This window comes from Giraffa tippelskirchi, chromosome 13 (assembly GCF_054371585.1).
Source record: "Giraffa tippelskirchi isolate mGirTip1 chromosome 13, T2T-mGirTip1v1.2.pri, whole genome shotgun sequence".
In the NCBI taxonomy this organism is placed as follows: Eukaryota; Metazoa; Chordata; class Mammalia; order Artiodactyla; family Giraffidae; genus Giraffa; species Giraffa tippelskirchi.
The window spans coordinates 95,312,324-95,331,658 of NC_137287.1; the positions used below are offsets into that span (position 1 = coordinate 95,312,324).

The window sequence follows — 19,335 nt, forward strand, 5'->3', positions numbered from 1 at the left end:
AAGGAAAATAAATCAAATCTGACCAATACACTAGCCAGCAAATGTATCAATCTCCCAGTATCTATTATTTCCACACTGGCCAGCTGCCTTACTAATTCTGACCCAAAGATCCAGGCATTTCTCTACCCTCAGTGCTATCCATTTAGGTTCAACAACATCTTCTTACTAGTATGAATCAAATAATTGGTCCAACTGGTCCTCTAAACTCGAGTTCAAATCAGCATGCACATGCTGAAGTTCTTAATGCACTGTTCTGCTCCAGCTTACAGATGGCTCCCAAACCAAATGCCTACCAAGTCAAGGTCAGATTCCAGGGTCCCATATTTCATCTTATTTCTAACTTTATTTCCTTTGCTCACATCTCAGACTCTGATCCAACTGAACTACCACTGCTGCTCCTGGTATACACTTTCATATGCTTTTACCTCAGCTCTATTCACGCTCTTGCAGGTCACTGTCCTCCTCAACTACTATCAAGGATGGGGCATGTTTCCAATTTTGCTTATCATCATTTTTCCAAAGCCTAGCACAGTACTTGACAAATTAAAGTCCTCTACCAATCTGTTAAATAGGCAGAGATTTCTCTATAAGAATTCACTCACCCACTGTTTATAGTATCTAAAATGGAGAAACCATTTGCTATCTGAAGTGGGAGAATAATTACATTATGGCACCTATAATGGAACATCAATTACTTTCTAGTAGTCATGTATGGATATGAGAGTTGGACTATAAAGAAAGCTGAGTGCTGAAGAACTGATGCTTTTGAATTGTGGTGTTGGAGAAGACTCTTGAGAGCCCCTTGGACTGCAAGGATATCAAACCAGTCAATCCTAAAGGAAAGCAGTCCTGAATATTCATTGGAAGGACTGAAGCTGAAGCTGAAGCTCCAATACTTTGGTCACCTGATACGAAGAACTGACTCATTGGAAAGACCCTGACGCTGGGAAAGAGTGACAGCAGAAGAGGATGAGATGGCTGGATGGCATAACCGACTACATGGACATGAGTTTGAGCAAGCTCCAGGATTTGATGATGGACAGGGAAGCAGTCCATGGGGTTGCAAAGAGTCGGACACAACTGACTGAACTGAACTGATGCTTTCAAAGTATGACATGGGGGACATGTTCAGCTTACAACTGAATGGAAGAACAGGAAACTAAACCTAAAACATCATGATCTAAACTACGCAGAATTGGATGTGTATGTAGGAAGGATACAAATTGGGGACAGTGTTTCTTCTGAAAAAAATCGTACTTTTGCACATTTTCTACATTAAGCATTTATTGCGAAAAAGTGTTTCTAAAAATCTTAAAAAGAGACTCAGTTCAAATGCAGTGTCCACTCAAAACTTCTCTAGACTTTCTAACTCATACTCAAATAATCCCACGCCTCCTCATTGAGACTTGGGAGGAATCTGTGGTAATGAGCACTTTATTTCTCTTCCACCCTGCATTTCCCTCCAATTCCATTCCCCATCTCCCCTCCCATCCCCTGGGGACAAGTCTGAGGAATCCAGCAGTCCAGGAAGTGCACATGCAGAGCAAAAAGAGGTACACTCACCTAGCTGAAAAACACCCAAGATGCTTTGCCCTGAATTTTAAGCAGCACATGTGACCTGGTCCATTCTGGTTTCAAGTTCAAAGGCATCAGGCCGGTCCTGTGGGTTAGCAGCTAACATATCTTTCAAGAGCTGCTTGATCCCCTCAGACATGGAAGTCCTGCGTTTCTGGGGGATATGCAACTCCATCTTTGGGTTTTCTAGCAGCGCCTCACCAACAGGGACGATCTCAGTCCCCTGTTTGATATAGGTCCCCAGGAGCTCCTTCTTGGTCTCAGAGTCAATGAAAGTGATTCTTTCTATCATTGCCCAGATGATAATGCCCAGGGCAAAGATGTCAGCCTTGGCTGTGTAGTGTCCCTCCCAGACTTCAGGGGCCATGTAGAAGTCTGAGCCACAGGCTGAGGACAGCCAGTATTTATTCACATTCACATTTTTGTTGTCTGGATTGCCCTCTTTACCTCGGGGGGCCAGACCAGCACAGACCTTGCTTAGTCCAAAGTCTGCCACCTTGAGGATGGGGGTGCCAGACCGCTCTGTGATGAGGATGTTGTCTGGCTTTAGGTCCCTGTGCACGATGTGGTTTTTGTGCAGGAAGGCAATGGCGCTTGTGAGCTGCAGCATGAAGCTCTTGTTGGTGGCTGGGTCCGGCCTCCGGGATAGGACATACTGATTCAGGTCTCCACCTTCACAGAACTCCATGACAAACCAGAGATAGCAGGGTTCCTCAGCATAACCCAGGATCCTTTCTCCTAAATCAAGGGAAGACCAGAAAGAGCCTGAGTGAGATGGACGCAGTCACAGCACTTACAGACTACAGAGATGTGGCACATGAGAGGAGGAATGGCAGTGCTGACAACTGCTCTGGTCCAAGAGGACCAGCGAAACTGGCATGGAGCTAACCACACAAGAAGACCCAACTCTACTCACACAGGGCAGTCAAGGGATAACGTGAGAAGGGAACCCTGGCTTACTGCTGATTAGCCAGGAGGAGTTCACCCCGCCCAGCTTCCGCTTCTGCTTCTTTACCTGTCAATGGCCATGTGTGAGACAGAGTACCAATACAGGCACCTGACATTCAATTTAATCTTTACCAGCACCATCAGAGGAAAAAAATAGCCCCATCTAATGAAATGAACCCAAGGCTCATGGAGACTTAAGAGTTCACAGACTCAAATCTACAACTGCAGAGCCACTGTGTTTCATTATACTGTGTCCAAACAGGTAGCTGGGAAAGACTGAGGGAAGGAGGAGAAGGGGACGACAGAGGATGAGATGGTTGGATGGCATCCCTGACTCAATGGACATGGGTTTCGGTGGACTCCGGGAGTTGGTGATGGACAGCGAGGCCTGGCGTGCTGCGGTTCGTGGGGTCGCATAGAGTCGGACATGACTGAGCGACTGAACTAAACTGAAACAGGTAGCATACTTCCCAGGGCTGCTGCTGCGGCGAGTGAAAACACATGAGAAGACCGTCAAATGTCCGTCACCCCATGTGAGGCCAAAGACCTTCCCTCCATCCCTCCCTGCTTTGTACAGGATCCTCGTCATCAACGCATCTAGAATGGCACTACAATTTTATTTCAGACATCTTTCCACTCAGTGTGTTCTGGTAGCCCCCCACACGCCGAGCACCAGTTAGATACATGATAGGCCCATCTCTATGAAGTTCAGCTTGAAGAAGAGAACAGATCTTTAAAACAGCAAGCATCCTCAGTTGTGCACTGGCATCAAGGTCAAGTTTTATGAACAATGAAGAAGAGTGGGCAGGAGTCACCAGATATAAAAAGGTCCAAAGGGGCAGGACTTGAGTGACCCTAAGAGATAGGCAGTAAATCAGCAGGGAACAGCCAGATGGAAACTCTAGGCTGAGATGGGATGGATAATGAAGCCCAGGAACAAAAGGACCAGAGAGGTGTAAATAGGAAGTCTGAAGTGGGTGTAAGATATAATCAAGTTGTGTGGGCTTGAAACTCTAGCTCTGCCTTCTCCACAAAGTCTTTCCTTTTGAAGCACAGAAACTCCAGGAAAGCTGGTAACTGACATCCAAACAAATCCCAATATCCTTTATAAAGCAGTAACAGTTCACTGAAACCTTAGCAAGAAGCTATCTGATGACTGCAAGAGCCCAAAGAGCTTGAGCCTAAGTAGGCAGGTGTCTCATCCTGTTGATGAGGAGGCTGGGCCTGCCCTGGGTGGTCACACGGATCTTTCATGACAAGTCCTCTGACTCCTCACACGGTGTCTTCATTCTACCAAAAATGAAGGCTGGACCCCGTCACACAGTCTCTGCCAGAAGGTTCCTTTTACCATTTACTTTATTACAAGGAGAACAGGTGATTCAGATGAGACCCCACTAAGCCCCCAAATCACCAATGCACACAGTCTACAAAAAGCCAGTGGTTTGGGAGTTCTAGGTTGATGCAAGAAGATGACTAGATGGACAAGGCAAAAGCTTCAGGTTTATGACCATCATCTGACAGACCACATTGCCCCTGTAATTATATAATTTGTTTATATTCCTCACAACCAAAAGCAATACAGGTAGAACCAGTTTAGGGCAGATGGATTTTTTAAAAAAAAAAAAAAAAAACCAGTTGTGTCCCGTCTCCTAATCCTCTTTCTAGGTCATCAGCTCTAGCGGGTTGAGGCTCTATCTAAAAAGACTGCAAAATAAAGCAATGATCTGAGCCCCGATCAATCTAGACTCCAGAGTAAAGATCCATAAAAAGGAGACCACAAAATGTTTGCTGATGGTAGAGCCAGAAAGGAAACTATTAAAAAACCATACGATTCCTTCTGCAAAGGCCACATCAGAAAACAGAGACTTCTGGTGGGGTAACAGAGGGTGGGGATGATTATTTTATATACAAAGTTGGTACTATGGCAACTGGAGTAAAAAGAAAACAACTCTGCAAAAATGACTACATAACTGTTAAGTTCAGGTTATGAGAATCCAGGCAAAGAAAAAAAAACGGTGAAAAAGTGCCCTCAGTCAGTGAGTGGGTAGGTAGAGACACCCAAGACTGAGGGACTTGTTCTGGAGAATGAGCTAAGGTCAGGAGACACCTAAGGAGGAGGCTGTCTGTTAAGATGACAGTGCTGGACAGGAAGCAGACACATCATCAGGGAGTGTGACGGAATGGAAAGTGGAGGGACACAGCGACTTGTCCCAGGGACAAAAAGCACTTCTCTGCACAGGCAAGGGCCTTGGGCTTATTTTATGAGAAACTGCAGCATGTGTTTTCATGCAGGAATCCCAGCTGCCCACAAAAAATAGGAGAGGCATGTCAGAATTCTGGTCCTTTCCTTCAGGCAGCTTGCCTCCCTGGGCCTCTTTTCAGTGACCTCACATCACAGCAAGATGGAGGGAGGGCACTGGACCCACTGGGTGCATTTCTGTCGAGAAGCCAGCAGCAGAAGAGTAATAGAGGGCCGGAAGTCAGGTCCAGGTTTAGACCCCAATTCTGCTCCCTGGTTTACTGGGTGACTTTGAGATCGAGCATGATGGGAAGTTGGCTAGAACGCGGGGGTGAGTCCCTGAACCACTCAGCCTCCATCTTGTTATCCATTAGATGAGGATGACACACCACATATTCCTGAGGTAAGTCACAGTCAGCAGAGTATAAGGTGCTTTGGGGGAACCACATCTTTGCCATCTCTTATACCATCATTCCCAGTGGACTTCAGCCAAGGCCCAGCAAGTCACTGATTTCAGCACTCCCAAGTGCTGGAGGCCAGAGAATTCACCTCTCACATGTTAGGCAGAGATGAAACAGAGACCAGAAAATGAAAGTGGGTGATTACATCACATTTCTCAGGCTGTAACAGCCAGAACACATATTCTATCTAGAGCAGGCCACTTTCATGGTCATTTTATTATCTTCTCCAAGTCCAGTAGCCAGAAGACCACAAGATAAACTTTGTACTTCAAAACATAACCTGTACCACAGTTCACAGGGATATAATTAAAAAAAAAAACCAAGCAGGTGTCTCGCATCTCATTACTCATGGGCATAAGTAGTGTTGAAGTCGTCCAACAAAATGGGCTCTATTGAGAAACCTGGGGCCAGCAACTCGGCATAAGAATAAATCAACATGAGCTATGGAAAGCCAGGCACTTGTTGGAAAGGGATACAAAATACCCAGAATTTTATAAGCCTGTTTCCAAGCATCCCCCAGAAATTAAGACTTTTTTAATTGAAATACAGTTGATTTACAATGTGTGCCAATCTCTGCCATATAGCAAAGTGACTCAGTTATACACATACCTTCTTTTAATATTCTTTTCCATTATAGTTTATCACAGGATACTGAATATAGTTCCCTGTTCTATACAGTAGGGACTTGTTTATCCATCCTATATATAATAATTTATTTACATCTGCTATACTCTAGTATAAGCACATGGTCATACTAGAGTACACACTGCTTGTCAGACACCAGGGATGTGATAAGTAGCAGTCTCTGCCCTTATGAAGGATTCCAGTCCCTAGAAGCAGAGCAGCTAAGTGAATAAAGAATAGGAGGCAGTTCTGCCTGAGGAGTAGGGAAAGGTGGTTAGGATGAGAGAAAGGCAGGCTGAGAGTAAGTGGCTCATGCATTGTGTCTCCCAGGATGAAGAAAGTGCGCACACAGCTCAGGGGGCTGCATACTTGCAGCGAGGGACCCACATAATCTGGGGTAATCACAGAAGAGATGTGGTAGGAGACGGGGAGAAATGAGGCTGGAGATGATCTGGAGTCAGGTCAAAAGACATGGCGTCTGGAAGACAAAGAATGTGAACTCTAAGAAATGGCAAGTGACTAAAAGTTCTTGAAGTATTTTAGAAAAATAAGCTGCTTACTGAAATTAAGAAGTCACTAATGTTAAGTAAGGCATACCATTTAGGTAAGACATCCAAGCTGACAATACTCTGGCTTGCCACTGAGTGCTGATTTCAGAGATGTCAACATGTGGAAGAACACATCTGAGAACCAGGTTCCCTCCAGAAGCAGGAGTTAGAAATGGAAGACAGACCAGCGGCCAAGAGACGCATCAGAAGAAGCGAGAGCAAGGGAGGAGGCAAGAAGGGGATGGGAAAAGGTCTTGGAAATTTAGAATCAACAGAACTTAGCAATATATCACGTGTCTTGTCACATGTGACAGGAAGGAAGAAGCCAACCCTTTCCTCACTCCAAACTTGCATCTACTCACAAGACCCTTTCACAAGTGAGGAAACGGACGCTACAGTCTCACTGCAGTCTCACAGAGGCAGACCTCAGAGTCTCCACAGCCTGGGTTTCTAACTGTGATGCTTTCCTGCCGCCTCTTGCTGCCAGCAGCAGAAGTTAACACCTGGATGCTCCATTTCCCACTTGGACACAGCTCCTTGTTAAGTACTCTTATGTATACCCCCAAGGAGTTTAATATTCATCAAGGCCAATCACACAACATGCTGATGCATTTTTCATAAAGGATTAATTATGATTTTGATAAGTATGCTGAGATAATTCAGCAATATTTATCACAAGTCTTCAGAATGCTCAGTCAATGTGACATAAGAATCTCATTCTAGGAATTTATTCTAAGAGAAGAGAACCAAAAAGACAAAACAAAAACCTACCAGCATCAAAAAAGCGGCACACCAAGCACTAAGACATGCAGAGCTGATCCCCACACAGCACAGTGGAAGTGAGGAGGCAGGACGACTGTCCGCGAGCAGGTAACGATGAGTGATGGCACTGCCAACTGAGCTGAGTGCTTACAGGGTCATGCTTTCCTTCAACAAAATTTACTTAGCCAAAAGAGAAAGGTCATGTAACACATCATAAGCATAGTTAATGTGAAATAGGAAATAAGGTACAAAATTTTTAAGTTATGTTTAAAAAATATTATAAAGGAAGCCAGAATTGAGACTTGAAAATTTGTTATGACCATAGCCACCCCTATTTTGGATTAAATAAAAAATTTAATATACAACTTTTAACTGAAGAAGTGGCTCAGAAGATCAGTCCCAAGAAGATACCGAAGATGAGGACCACCCAGCGCGTTCTCCCAAGATAAGCTCATAAACCAAGCCCTGGTCCCGGTCTCAACGACCTTGAGCTGTGTCACTATAAAGAGGCTGGGTCCAGTGTCAACACCATAGGCTGTGTTCAATTCAGAGTACTTCATTAATCAAATGTCACTGTGCACTTGAGAACTGACCCCCCTCCGAGTGGCTGCCAGAGCAAGATATAGTGTCCAACAGAGGCCAAGAGACCAATGTTGAAGTCTCTGGCCCAGTGGCCCTCCTGGGGTCAAACTCACCCACTCCAACACTTTCATAGTTATGTCACCCTAGGCCAACTTCTAAAAAACACCCTATGAACGGTTCATTTCTCATAAACTGGGAAGAGACACGTACCCCAACCAGCGGTGTGAGGCTTAACTGTGACGCACAAAGCATCTTGCAAGGTGCCTGGACACCAGAGCAGATAACTATCCAATATTAATCATGTTAATGTGTCATAAAGCAGGCTGGTCATAAAGCAGCAGGTCAAGAACTGGAAAGAACATCTGGATATAAACCTAGACTCTGACCCTACACCGCTACAAGTTACTACTAGTACTACAAGTTACTCAACTTGATGTTGAGTAACACTACAACACTATAAGTTACTCAACTTGATGGATCTTGATTTTCTTGTGTGTAAAACTAGGCAACAGAAACTCTAACCTAAAGAGGAGAGGATTAAATGAGAGGATGAACCATGAAAATCTAAGGTTAGTTATTAGGACTTGGAACATTCCAAGAATCTTGTTAAATATGCAGATCCCACTGGCCAGGCAGATGGGCCAGTAACCCAGGGTAGTCCTGGTTGTTTCTCTCTCCATGTGCAATGGGCCTTGCCAGGCCAACCTCTGATTTTCCCTTTTATAGCTCATCCTTCCCTCCTCTCAACTTAGTCCACATTCCTGCCAGCTGTCCCCCTAGAGCGCCTCTTACAGACTGCAGTGAAGTATCACCAGCTGTGCTGTGCCAGTCTGTCTCCTCCCTTAGACTGGGCACCACAGTGGAACGAGGCCAAGTCTCTGGGCTCCTGCGATGTACCTCACACACTCTGAGTAGATGATCAATAATTGGGTGAAATGAATCAAGATGAGAGCTGTTAGCTAAAAAGGCGTAAAACAGAGAAATAACAAAACATTCTAGTATAGGGCCTGCAGAATATGTAGATTAAGACGACTAAGTAAGCATCCAAAATTTGTGAGTCTGTGAGGAGGGCCACTGGTTAAATACCACTGAAAGCCAATTTCAAGTTGAAAATAAACTGATGTTCTATTGGGACCCTAAGCTCTCCTTGACAGTTTATTTACACTATAAAGAGCCCTACCCAAAACGATCCCAATTAGTCAAAGCTCTCAGGTAAGGGCTGCTTCTATCTCCCGGGGCCGGTATCTAAAACCCCCACTGCACACAGAAGGAAAGCAGTCTGCCGGTAGCAGGAGAAAATAAAAGTCTGCGTGGCTGTCCCAAGACAATCAAGAGGTCAGAAAGGAAGTAGAGGGTCCCTGGCAGCTGAGACATAGGGGAGGCACCAGTAGAAATAAGCAGTGCCACAAATACTGGTTAATACAGAATCTAAAGTATATAGTAGTCATTAGTTTTTGAGTAAAATATCATTACACCCATTTAACAACCAAGAGAAATAGGAGAGCTCAGACATAAGCCACCTGTCTCAAAGCGCAGCACAGCTTTGTGAAGGAAAGCAGACTTGATCCAGAATGCCAGGGCTTTCAGCCTGACTTGGCTATCTACTTAGCTGCTTTATATCGGGCAATTTCACTAACCTCAGTGCCTCAACTGTCCTACCTGCAAAAGAGGGATTATTGTATACACGTCAAAACGTAGGTGTGAGGACAAAATCAGTTAATCGGTACAAAGCCTTCAGAACAGCTCTGGGCACACAGCAATCAGTGAGGTTTAGCGTTTTGTTGAACAGGGTGAAACTGGGACTAACAACTTCTGACAATACCAATGTTCTACTGTATCCCATTTATTTCCAGGGCCCCTAATGCCGTCTTTTTATCTATGTCGGAGTAGCCAAAGATTACCAGTCAGCTCTCTGCCTCCACCTGGGGGATTCTCTATACTCTGAGGCCGCAAAGCGGCAGTAGAGAATTCAGAGTTGCTTTCTAGGGGCCTGGAAGGGCCCCAGCTCTGAACCCAAGGTTTCCCTGGGTTCTCAACATCTGAGAGGAGTCTGCAGGCCAACAACACAACCACTAAGATCCTGGGCCCTCCCCACACTGGCTCCCCCTCAGCTTACTGAGGTCCATCCACCTCCTTCCCCTGCTTCCTCAGGCCTCTCTGCTCCCAGAGGGAACCTCTACTATTTTCCAGGAAAGCCATCACTTGTGATCTTTAACCTTTCACCCTTAAGGGTAAGATCTTATGGGGAAGTCTTCTGCATGCCTCTTGGATCAAACTTTGCATAGCTTCTTCTACAACAATATGTGGCTCACAGTCATCACTAGGCATCAATGTGCAGATAAGACTACCTCCCAGGGGCCAAGATTCCTATCCACCTGAAGACCCTCGAGGTATCTTGAGTACAATAAACATCAAATAATCGGTCAAAGGGAACAAGTTTTACCAAGCTGGGATAAGCTAGGCTCCTAGCTTTTCCAAACTTCTAATTATTCAGTTTTATGAACCTTGAGGGTTTGTCCTGTATTTTCCTTTTTTTTTTGGCCCTTTTTGTTGCTATTTCTTAGAAGGATCAGTGTGTACCTTACAGAGAGCATCAGATTTCTGAGTCTGACAGTGAGCTCAGGCTTGCCTGACATCTTCTAAGTGGCAGTAACCTTGAATTTAGTTTTAGGTGCAAAAGACAGGGTGCTTTGGCAATGAAAACAAGGGGATAAAAAGCAAACTGTAAATTCCTTTTTAATGAAAAGTTCTTAAAAGTTAAACAAAGCCACCAACCCATCAACCAAATAATTTATGAGACTGTTAATTTGTTTTTTTTTTTAAAAAAAACCTGTGACAGGCTGGTTTGAATACTACCTCTAACTCACTTGGGGTAAGTCCTGTCCCTTTTCTGGGCTTCAATTTCCTCCCCTGTGAAACAGAAGGCCAGATGAGACACCTAAGATGGCTCACTACTGACTGTCAAACTTCTGTTCTCTATATAATGCTCTGGGTAGGACCTTTTGGTCTATGTTCAGAGAGAAAGGAAGGACATAAAACACAGAAGTCTACCAAAGTTGGACAAGATGAAGAACTGTATTAAGAATTCCTCTACTCCTTCTCTGACACTGGTTTATTCATACATAACTTTTTAAAACTATAGAAACGTCTTCGGGTAGAGTTGATACTGAAGTGGGGCTTGGGGACAGGGACGAACTATTCTCTATTTGGCCGAATTATGAAATAAAATGCACTCTCTACCTATCCATGTGTTTCTCAGGCTCCCTTCTTTCAAAGCCCACCTTCCCTGCTAACTCCTAGTTCTCATTCTTGCTAATCTGTACAACACAGTACAAAGCTGTTGTTAATGAGCCAACCTGCCTTTTCCTCCTGTGACCCTGATTAGCATTTGAGTTTTCTACAGCTCCTCAAACTTTTCAAATTAAGTTCCCTTGGGGCTAAGAGTTGTGCTTTTTTTTTTTTCCTCCGCAAATACCACTACACGGACCTCAGTAAGTTTGTGGGTTTGGTTCATTGAGACTTTAAGACAGATTAACACTTTTTAGTCTGTTATTTATTCTAAATTACAGGAGACTGGTCAAGAGGCGACGGCAAAGGACATTCTGTTTACAGACAGAGCTGAACCAGATTATCTGCAAACTGAAGGAATCTGCCCCAGGGTATATCAGGACTGCTAAATTTTGGAAGCTGAAGTCAGGGACACTTAATTTGGGGTAATCTGGATACTTATTGTTCTCCACTTTAATACTGACAGCAAAATACAAGCTTATTAACTGCTTGTTAAATTAACTCTCTGAGCATCAGCCTATAAGCAGAGGCAACATACACTGCCTTTACTGTTCTTTCCCTGGGCCCAGAACATTAACTGACCCATAGCAGAGGCTCATATATTTAAGACTTCAAATAACTGAAAGGGATGTATTAAGTATGTGGCCTAAAGCAAAATATTTCATTTCTTTTAGGTCTCAGTTTTAGTCACAAAGGGAAGAAGAAAATGTCACTGTTTCTGTCAACTTGCCGCTGCAGACAACACAGGAAACAGAAAGTGTTCCATGGTCAAATTCGGGAAACTTGTACAGGAACTTTGTGAATCTTGAAGGGGATGACACTGGAAGGTTCACAATGTAGCCTGAATTTATTGAAGCAGCGACTGTCTCATCTGGAGCACTTGTGGACATTCCCAGGCGGCACAGCAACCCTATGACAGAGGAACCCTCACCCAATGAATAAAGGACTGCTCCCCACAGGTTTGAAACAATTTGTCCCATGTTTCATGCAGTCAGCTTCGACAAGCCATGTCTAAAAGCAAATCTAAACCCCATAAAGCCCGTGCTAGGCTGCCACTGTTTACTGTGGAGTTGACAAATTCTACAAGTGAGGAAAAAACAGTACATGTAAGGAGACAAAGCCAAGACTTCCAACCCAGGTTGAAGTTTCAAGACTGACAGATGAGCTGAGGGTGAAGGGGACCCTTTGGCAAAGCAAATTGCTACATCCCAAGGAGTGGTGTAAGATAAAGTCCAGACCATTCATTAACCACAGAGAAGACAGTCTAAGAGTGAACTGAAGAGCTTGTAGAATACAGGGAAACTGGAACAATCTCCTAGAAAGTCTTTTCAAAATATATTCACCGTGGAGAAAGAGCGGGCTTTTCAGGACAGATGGGGCAGAGATGGGCATAAAAAGTAGAAGCTTATTTTGAAAAAGGACCCCAGGTAATATTGAGCATGTTCTCCGGTATCAAACTGATCTGAAGTGGGCCAAGGAGTTCTCTTGAGATGGGCCTGCAGAATCTTAAGATCAGGCAAAAGCTCCAAACAAAATGCACTAGCTGACCCCATCCCCCAAATCCTACCCATCCTTACTAAGGTCAGATCTAGTTCATCTTCAGAGAAGAGGACATTGTAGACCTTGAATCAAGACAAATCTGGGATCACATCCCTTACGCTATGAAAAATTGTAAAGAAAACAGGAGGACAACCCTACTTCCCTTACAAGCTGATTAACCTTCATCAACTTACCTTCAAGTTCATCTCTAATCCTTAGTTTCTCTGTTTATAGAAAGAGGAGAGGATTTACTTTTAAAGTTATTACCTCCAGTCACTGTAAGAGATCTAGGGCAGAGCTGGGGCTCAGATTAGTAACCTCTCCCCTGAGAACACTCCTCAGGCCTTCCTAGCCCATTGACTAGGAACAGACCCTGGGCTACTTGTAGTCTGAAAAGACACGTGAGCACTCAGGATGCCCATACCCCCTAACTGCAGTTAAAACCCCCAAACCAGGACTTGCCCTCCCCAGGACTGCAAAACCCCTTTGCCTCACTGAGCCCTACCTTCTCTAGAAATAAAACCACTTACAAGTCAGCCTCAGAAAGTTAAGAACGTGTAAAACAAGAGAAAAAAGATACTCTTTGTTGTTGTGTGACAGTTCTGGCCCACCTGTGGGGTTATTATGCTGCAGGTCCCAAGAGGACCTAGCCTAAAAACCGCCAGTTAGCTTGAGTGCCCTGGGAAGAAGAGCTGGGGGTCTCAGAGGAAAGAGACGAACCAGAGTCTGCAGGGTGGAGCCCGATGGTGCGGGGATTTTTGGAACCAGACAAGGAGTGGGTGTGGGTGGGTCCAGCTGAGGTTGTTTTCTTTTTGTTTGCTTTGGGAGGGAAAGAGATGGGGCCCAAGCTTGTGAGGGGGCTCGGTAGTTCCTCCACTAACTCTGAAGCCAACCCCCTCCACTTCCAAATCCGACCTTCAAAGTGCTAGACGTTTCATAATAATGGCTCACATTTAAGGAGCACTACTACCACAATGGTTAGCACTTAATGAGCCCTTGTTATGAAAATACCAGCTAACCTTCGGGCTGGAGACTGATTTCGGATCAGGAGAGGAGAGGGCGGACTTTCTGCCTGGCGCAGAAAGGAGGGTGTGTCGGGTCCAGGGTGACAGGACTGGGACCAAGTTCTAGGGGTCCATGGGTCAGTTTGGGTCTGGCCACCAGACTCTTGGGCCCAGGCCCGGCGTGGCCAGGGCGGCCCTCGGCGCTCCTACCTTTGAGCGAGGTCTCCACCAGACGCAGGTAAAGCTGCGAGCTCTTGTTGCCGTGGCTCATGCGCTGGGCGAGCCCGTTGCGCTGCAGGACACACTCTTCAAACTGCACGACATTCTGGTGGCGCCGCTTGAGGCTGGTCAGGGCCCAGAATTCGGCCAGCGCCAGCTCCACGTTCTCGGGGGCGTCGCAGCGGATCTTCTTGACCGCCACCCGGGCCCCGCTGCGCCCGGCCACTGCCTCGTACACCACGCCGTAGCTGCCGCGCCCGATCTCCGCCAACAGGCTGTAGCGCGGCCGCGCCGACCCGCCGCCGCCCTCCGGCCGCCGCCGCGCCAGGTAGGCCTCGCCCGGGGCCTCGGCCGCCACCGGATCCATGGCCTGGGCCGCCGCCGCCGGCCTCAGCTTCGCGCTGAGCGCCCGCGGCACTGGGCTTCGCCTTTTCCGCTCGGGGCTTTGTGTACCTCTGCGAGCGCCGTCCTCCTCCCCCGTTTCCATGGCTGCGGGCGGCGGGGGGAGCAGCAACGGCGCTGCCCGGGACCCCCCTGCCTCATCCCTCCGTCCGGCCCCGGGACGCGGAAGAGCGGGACCTTGGATTGTGACCTGCGGGCGAAAAAATCGGTTAAACGACCAGGCCGAGGCGAGGAGGCCTGGAGCGTAGGCCTCAGGGCGTCCCACCTCCTCCTCCGGCCGTTGCGGCCCCTTTAAGACGGAAGCCACGGCTGCAGAGCGAACGGGGGAGGGGAGGGGAAAGCGGGAAAGACGAAACCACGGGGTACTGGCTCAGAGGGGGGAGGCGGAAAAAAGAGCAGAAGGTTCCCCGCCTTTTCAGTTAATTTATCGTGTAGCAGTACGAAAAACAAGGACTCCCAGTTTTCACGACTGATGAAAATCGCCTTCAGAAGCAATTCGGACTGTGGAAATCTTTTTCCGCCGCTTGGCTCCCTCTGGGATGCCCCTCCCCGCGTCCCGCCCTGAGTTCTCCCGGGTGTAAACAGTCCATTGAATTAAGCCCGAGCAGAGCCCCGCGGACCGACCCAAGTCCCGCCGGACTGCGGGTGTACAGGGTTGGCTTAAAAGTTCGGCGTCCCTGAGCGCGCCCAACCTGGGGCCCAACTGCCCTCCCAGACGCCCGAGGCGGCAGCCGTAGTTTCAGCTTCGGTGCTCGCTTTTACGCCGCGGACAGCGCGCTTACCTGGCCGGCGCCCTTCCACTTCCGGGCAGCGCGGTTCCCTCCTAAGGCCCCCGGCTGGGGATGGTCCGCCCCTGGACAGGGCTGCCTCGGGTACGGAGCCGCGCGGGAGGCCGCGGCCCGAGTCGGGCGTGCGACGGCGCCTGCTACTGCACGAGTGACGGCAACAGTGCTCTCGGGGGACAGCTGGGCGTCCGGGCTCCCGCGGCTCTCCACGTGTTCGCGCCAGCTGAGCCCTTTACGTAACCTTTTTATATAAGCCGCACGTCCGGCCCTCAGTCGGGCCAGCGGAGGCTCCTGGTGGCCCATCCCCCGGAAGGCCGGCTGAGTGCTGCGCCGCCGGGGTCCTGCCAGGGTCAGCGGACCAGCCGCAGCCCGGCGCACCCACGCGGGGCAGGGGCCCAATCACAGGCGAGAACACCCAACCAGCAAAAAATAGGCGCCAAATTCCCGCGATTCGGCTGTGGCCTCTGGTCTCCGCAGCCGCCTGTCCACCGCAACCTCCTCTCTTCTGCCGCGCTGCGGGAAGAGCTGCACGCAGTAGGCCCTAATAAATACTGATTGGTCGGTTTAATTGATTCATGGATCTTGCCTGGGAACCGCCCGGACTGGGTTGGACTCCATACCCTGTCTCCTATTAAACCTGTTGATCTTGGGCAAACCATTGCCTCCACTTGGAGCCTCAGTTTCCTCTTCTGCAAAATGGGTAGACTGAGCCATACCTGCAGGATTGATAGCCCCAAATTAAATAAGTATATTTTATATAAAATGTTAATATGTAAATATTTAGATGTAAATAGAAAGTGGCTAATTGGATGCAGGGCGGAGAGTGCTGAATGTAAGCTCCGTTTAGGCAGGAATTTTAAAATATCTTGTTCACTGCTGCTGCTGCTGCTAAGTCGCGTCAGTCGTGTCCGACTCTGTGCGACCCCATAGACGGCAGCCCACCAGGCTTCCCCGTCCCTGGGATTCTCCAGGCAAGAACACTGGAGTGGGTTTCCATTTCCTTCTCCAATGCATGAAAGTGAAAAGTGAAAGTGAAGTCGCTCAGTCATGTCCGACTCTTCGCGACCGCATGGACTGCAGCCTACCAGGCTCCTCCGTCCATGGGATTTTCCAGGCAAGAGTACTGGAGTGGGTCGCCAGTGCCTTCTCCGTCTTGTTTACTAGCGGTGCCTAATAGGTGCTCCGTATTTGTAAACTGAATCTACAGATATTTATGGAGTGCCTATAATGTGTGAGGCGCCCGTTTTTTAAGTTGCTTCCCAGGTAGCTATGATAAAGAACCCGCCTGCCAACGCAAGAGACATAAGAGATGCTGGTTTGATACCTGGGTGGGGAAGACTTCATTGAGGAGGGCATGGCAAACCACTCCAATATTCTTGCCTGGAAAAGCCCATGGACAGAGGAGCCTGGTGGTCTGTGGTCCATAGGGTCGCAAAGAGTCCGACAAGACTGAAGTGACTTAGCACAGCATTCTCGCTGGGGAAAGAGCACTGAACAAGACAATCTTTACCTTAGTTGAGGTTCTGAGCCTCATCAAATCATATGGGTGACTGCAAATTAATTAACACACTTTCTTGTGTCTCTCGTCCTTATCTGTAAAATGGGAAGAGCAGTATGTGAGAAGTCACTGAGTTTAGAAGGTTAAAGCACTTAGCACAGGGCCTTTGCACACATTAAATGTTAGATATTATTAAATAAATTAATACACAATCATTTTGACAATGTAAGTGCGATAGATGAAAAGAATGAGTTAAAGAGTGCCTGGGAGCTGGGGACAGGCCACTTTTGTTGGTGTGATCACTAAAATAAATTTTGGGGGTAAAATTTCAAATTTACAGATAAATTGCAACCATGGTAAAGATCCTCATACATTTTTAACCAGAATAATAATTTGCTATATTTTACTACATCTGCATTGTCGTATTCTCTTGTGTATTTGTGTATGTATTATATATAGACGTGGGTGTACTTTTCCCCCCACACCACTTTATGTTTCAGACATCCTGCCCCTTTAATCCCAAATACTTCTGTGTGTATTTCCTAAGAATAGGAATATTGTCTTGCAAAACCTTGGTACAACTATCAAAATCAAGAACTTTGACAATAAAACGATTTTTAATACATCTTCCATACTTAAATGTTGCCACTTGTCCCAATAATATAGCTCTTCCCACGATCCAATCAGGATCACATGTTTACATTAAGTTGTCATGCCTCTTTGGTGATGGTGGTTTAGTTGCTAGACTCTTTGTGACCCGCATGGACTGTAACCTACCAGGCTCTTCTGTCCATGGAATTTCCCAGGCAAGAATACTGGAGTGGGTTTCCATTTCCTCTTCCTGTGGATCTTCCAGACCCAGGGATCGAACCTGGGTCTCCTACATTGCTGGCAGATTACCGCTGAGCCACCAGGGATTCCCCATGCCTCTTCAGTTTCTTCAGAAAAGCAGTTAATTACTCAGCTTTTCTTTGTCTTTGTGACCTTAACGTTTTTGAAGAGTACTGGTGAGTTAGTTTTCTAGATGTCCCTAAATTTAGATATGTCTGATATTTTCTCATGATTAGAATCAGGTTATGCATTTTTGGTAGGAATGGCACCAAAAGAAGTCGAGTCCTGCATGGACCACATCAGGAGGCACGTGACCTTGTTTTATCCCAGTACTGATGATGTTCACTTTGATCACTTGGTGTCTGCCAAGGTACTCCACTGAAAAGTTACTGTTTTCCCCTTTTTAGTTATTAAATATCTCATGGGAAGATATTCTGAGACTATCCTGTTCTGCCGCAGACCCTCACCCACTGTTTTTTACTATTCATTGATGATTCTTGCCCGAATCACTTTTCCAGTGGCTACAAAATGGTGGTTGGAGAGCCTCTAGTTTCGTTTGCTACGGCTGCCATAACAAAATACCACTGACTGGGTGGCCTAATAAATTTATTTTCTCACAGTTGTGGAGACTAGAAGTCCAGGATCAAAGTGTTGGCATTTTGGTTTCTCCTGAAACCTCTGTCCTTAGTTAGTAGATGCTGCCTTCTGGCTATAAGGCATAAGACCATTCCTCTGTGTTGGTTATCTTTTCCTTCTCTAGAAAGGACACAGTCATACTGCGTTCGGGCCTACCCTAACTGGCTCATTTAGCTTAATCACCTCATTAAAGACTTTATTTCCAAATATTCTAAGGTACTGGGGGATTGTGAATTCCATGGTGAAGTACAGGGAAACCTGGCAGGCTGCAGTCCATGGGGTCGCAAAGAGTTGGACATGACTGAATGAACAGCAAAGGTACTAGGAGACTGTAAATTCCACATATGAGTTTGGCAAGGGTGTGGAGGGGAGAGTGACACAATTAAGTGTTTAACAGTGACATGAACTGGAACCTCAAGCTAGCTGTGCTAGTGGAAAGGCATTTCAGGAAGAGGAAATAAGTACAGAAGCTGTGAGACAGGAATATGATTGATGTCAAATGTAAGCCAGTGGGTGAGAATGTGAAATGGTACAACCACTTTGGAGAAAAAAGTTTAGCAGTTTCTTATATTTACACTATAGCCCAGTAAGAATTCATTAATATACTTACATTAGAGTGTTTATAGTGGCTTTTTCTTTAAGAATCCCAAATTGGAAAACATTCCAATGTTCAACAATATTTGAATGAATAACCAGATTGTTGTATTCTTGTACCAAGAAATGCTGTTCATTGGGTAAAAAAAAGGAATGAAATATTGATACAACAACATGAGTGAATCAAAATAATTATGCCAAGTGAAAGAAGTCAGGTACAAAAGTGTATATACTGGATAATTCTATATATAATTTTTGAAAATGCAAACTAATTTATGGTGACTAAGAAAGCAGATTAATAGTTGGGGTAGGGAGGAAGAGATGGAATATAAAGGGACTTGATAAACTTTTTGAGGGGGTGGATATGTTCGTGACCATGAAATTATCTTACTATACTTTCAAGAGGGGAATATGTTAAAAAAAAAACTGTCCGCTTTAAATAAGTGCAGTTTTTGTACATCAAGTTTACAGCTTTACCTAAATAAAGCTACTTTATAAATGGAGATGGAGAGGAAGAGTACATACTGTGTAATTCCATTAATGTAAACGCAAGCTGAACTGATCTATGGTAGCAGAAATCATATCAGTGGTCATCTTTGGGTGGGAACTGACTGCTTAGGGGCACAAGGGAATTTTCTGGGTGATGGAGTTTTCCTGTATGTAAATTATATTGCAGTAAATTTGATTTAAAAGATGAGAAAACAAACCATACTGTGCCACCATGAACACCCATATCTTTACTTAGAGCTTCTTTTTTATTAAATAATTTGTTATTATTTTAAAAACTTTTATTTTTGGCT

The 19,335-nt window shown here is 46.0% G+C and overlaps 1 protein-coding gene and 1 long non-coding RNA gene across 5 annotated transcripts in view; one reads left to right on the forward strand and one right to left on the reverse strand.

Moving 5' to 3' along the window:
- STK35 (serine/threonine kinase 35) overlaps positions 1-15,692 on the reverse strand; it is a 43,004-nt gene extending 27,312 nt beyond the window's left edge. Inside the window, exons 1-3 of one of the 3 annotated variants that reach the window (XM_081560947.1) lie at positions 14,974-15,518; positions 13,781-14,381; positions 1,564-2,313 (exon numbers count right to left, since the gene is read on the reverse strand). In XM_081560947.1, the coding sequence (XP_081417073.1) occupies positions 1,601-2,313; positions 13,781-14,381; positions 14,974-15,279 (1,620 nt within the window). In that variant the 5' untranslated portion in view covers positions 15,280-15,518 and the 3' untranslated portion in view covers positions 1,564-1,600. Of the gene's footprint in view, positions 1-1,415; positions 2,314-13,780; positions 14,490-14,973 lie in introns of those variants that run through there. The other 2 variants (XM_081560946.1, XM_081560948.1) reach the window with 2 other exon arrangements.
- On the forward strand, positions 8,069-13,102 carry LOC145533478 (uncharacterized). 2 transcript variants are annotated; one of them, XR_014074110.1, is made up of 3 exons: positions 8,079-8,308; positions 11,309-11,452; positions 11,702-11,997. It is a non-coding gene; the product is annotated as an uncharacterized LOC145533478 (long non-coding RNA). The 2 variants fall into 2 exon arrangements; XR_014074111.1 differs by lacking the exon at positions 11,309-11,452 and having other exon boundaries at positions 8,069-8,308; positions 11,702-13,102.
- Positions 15,693-19,335: the final 3,643 nt, after the last annotated feature.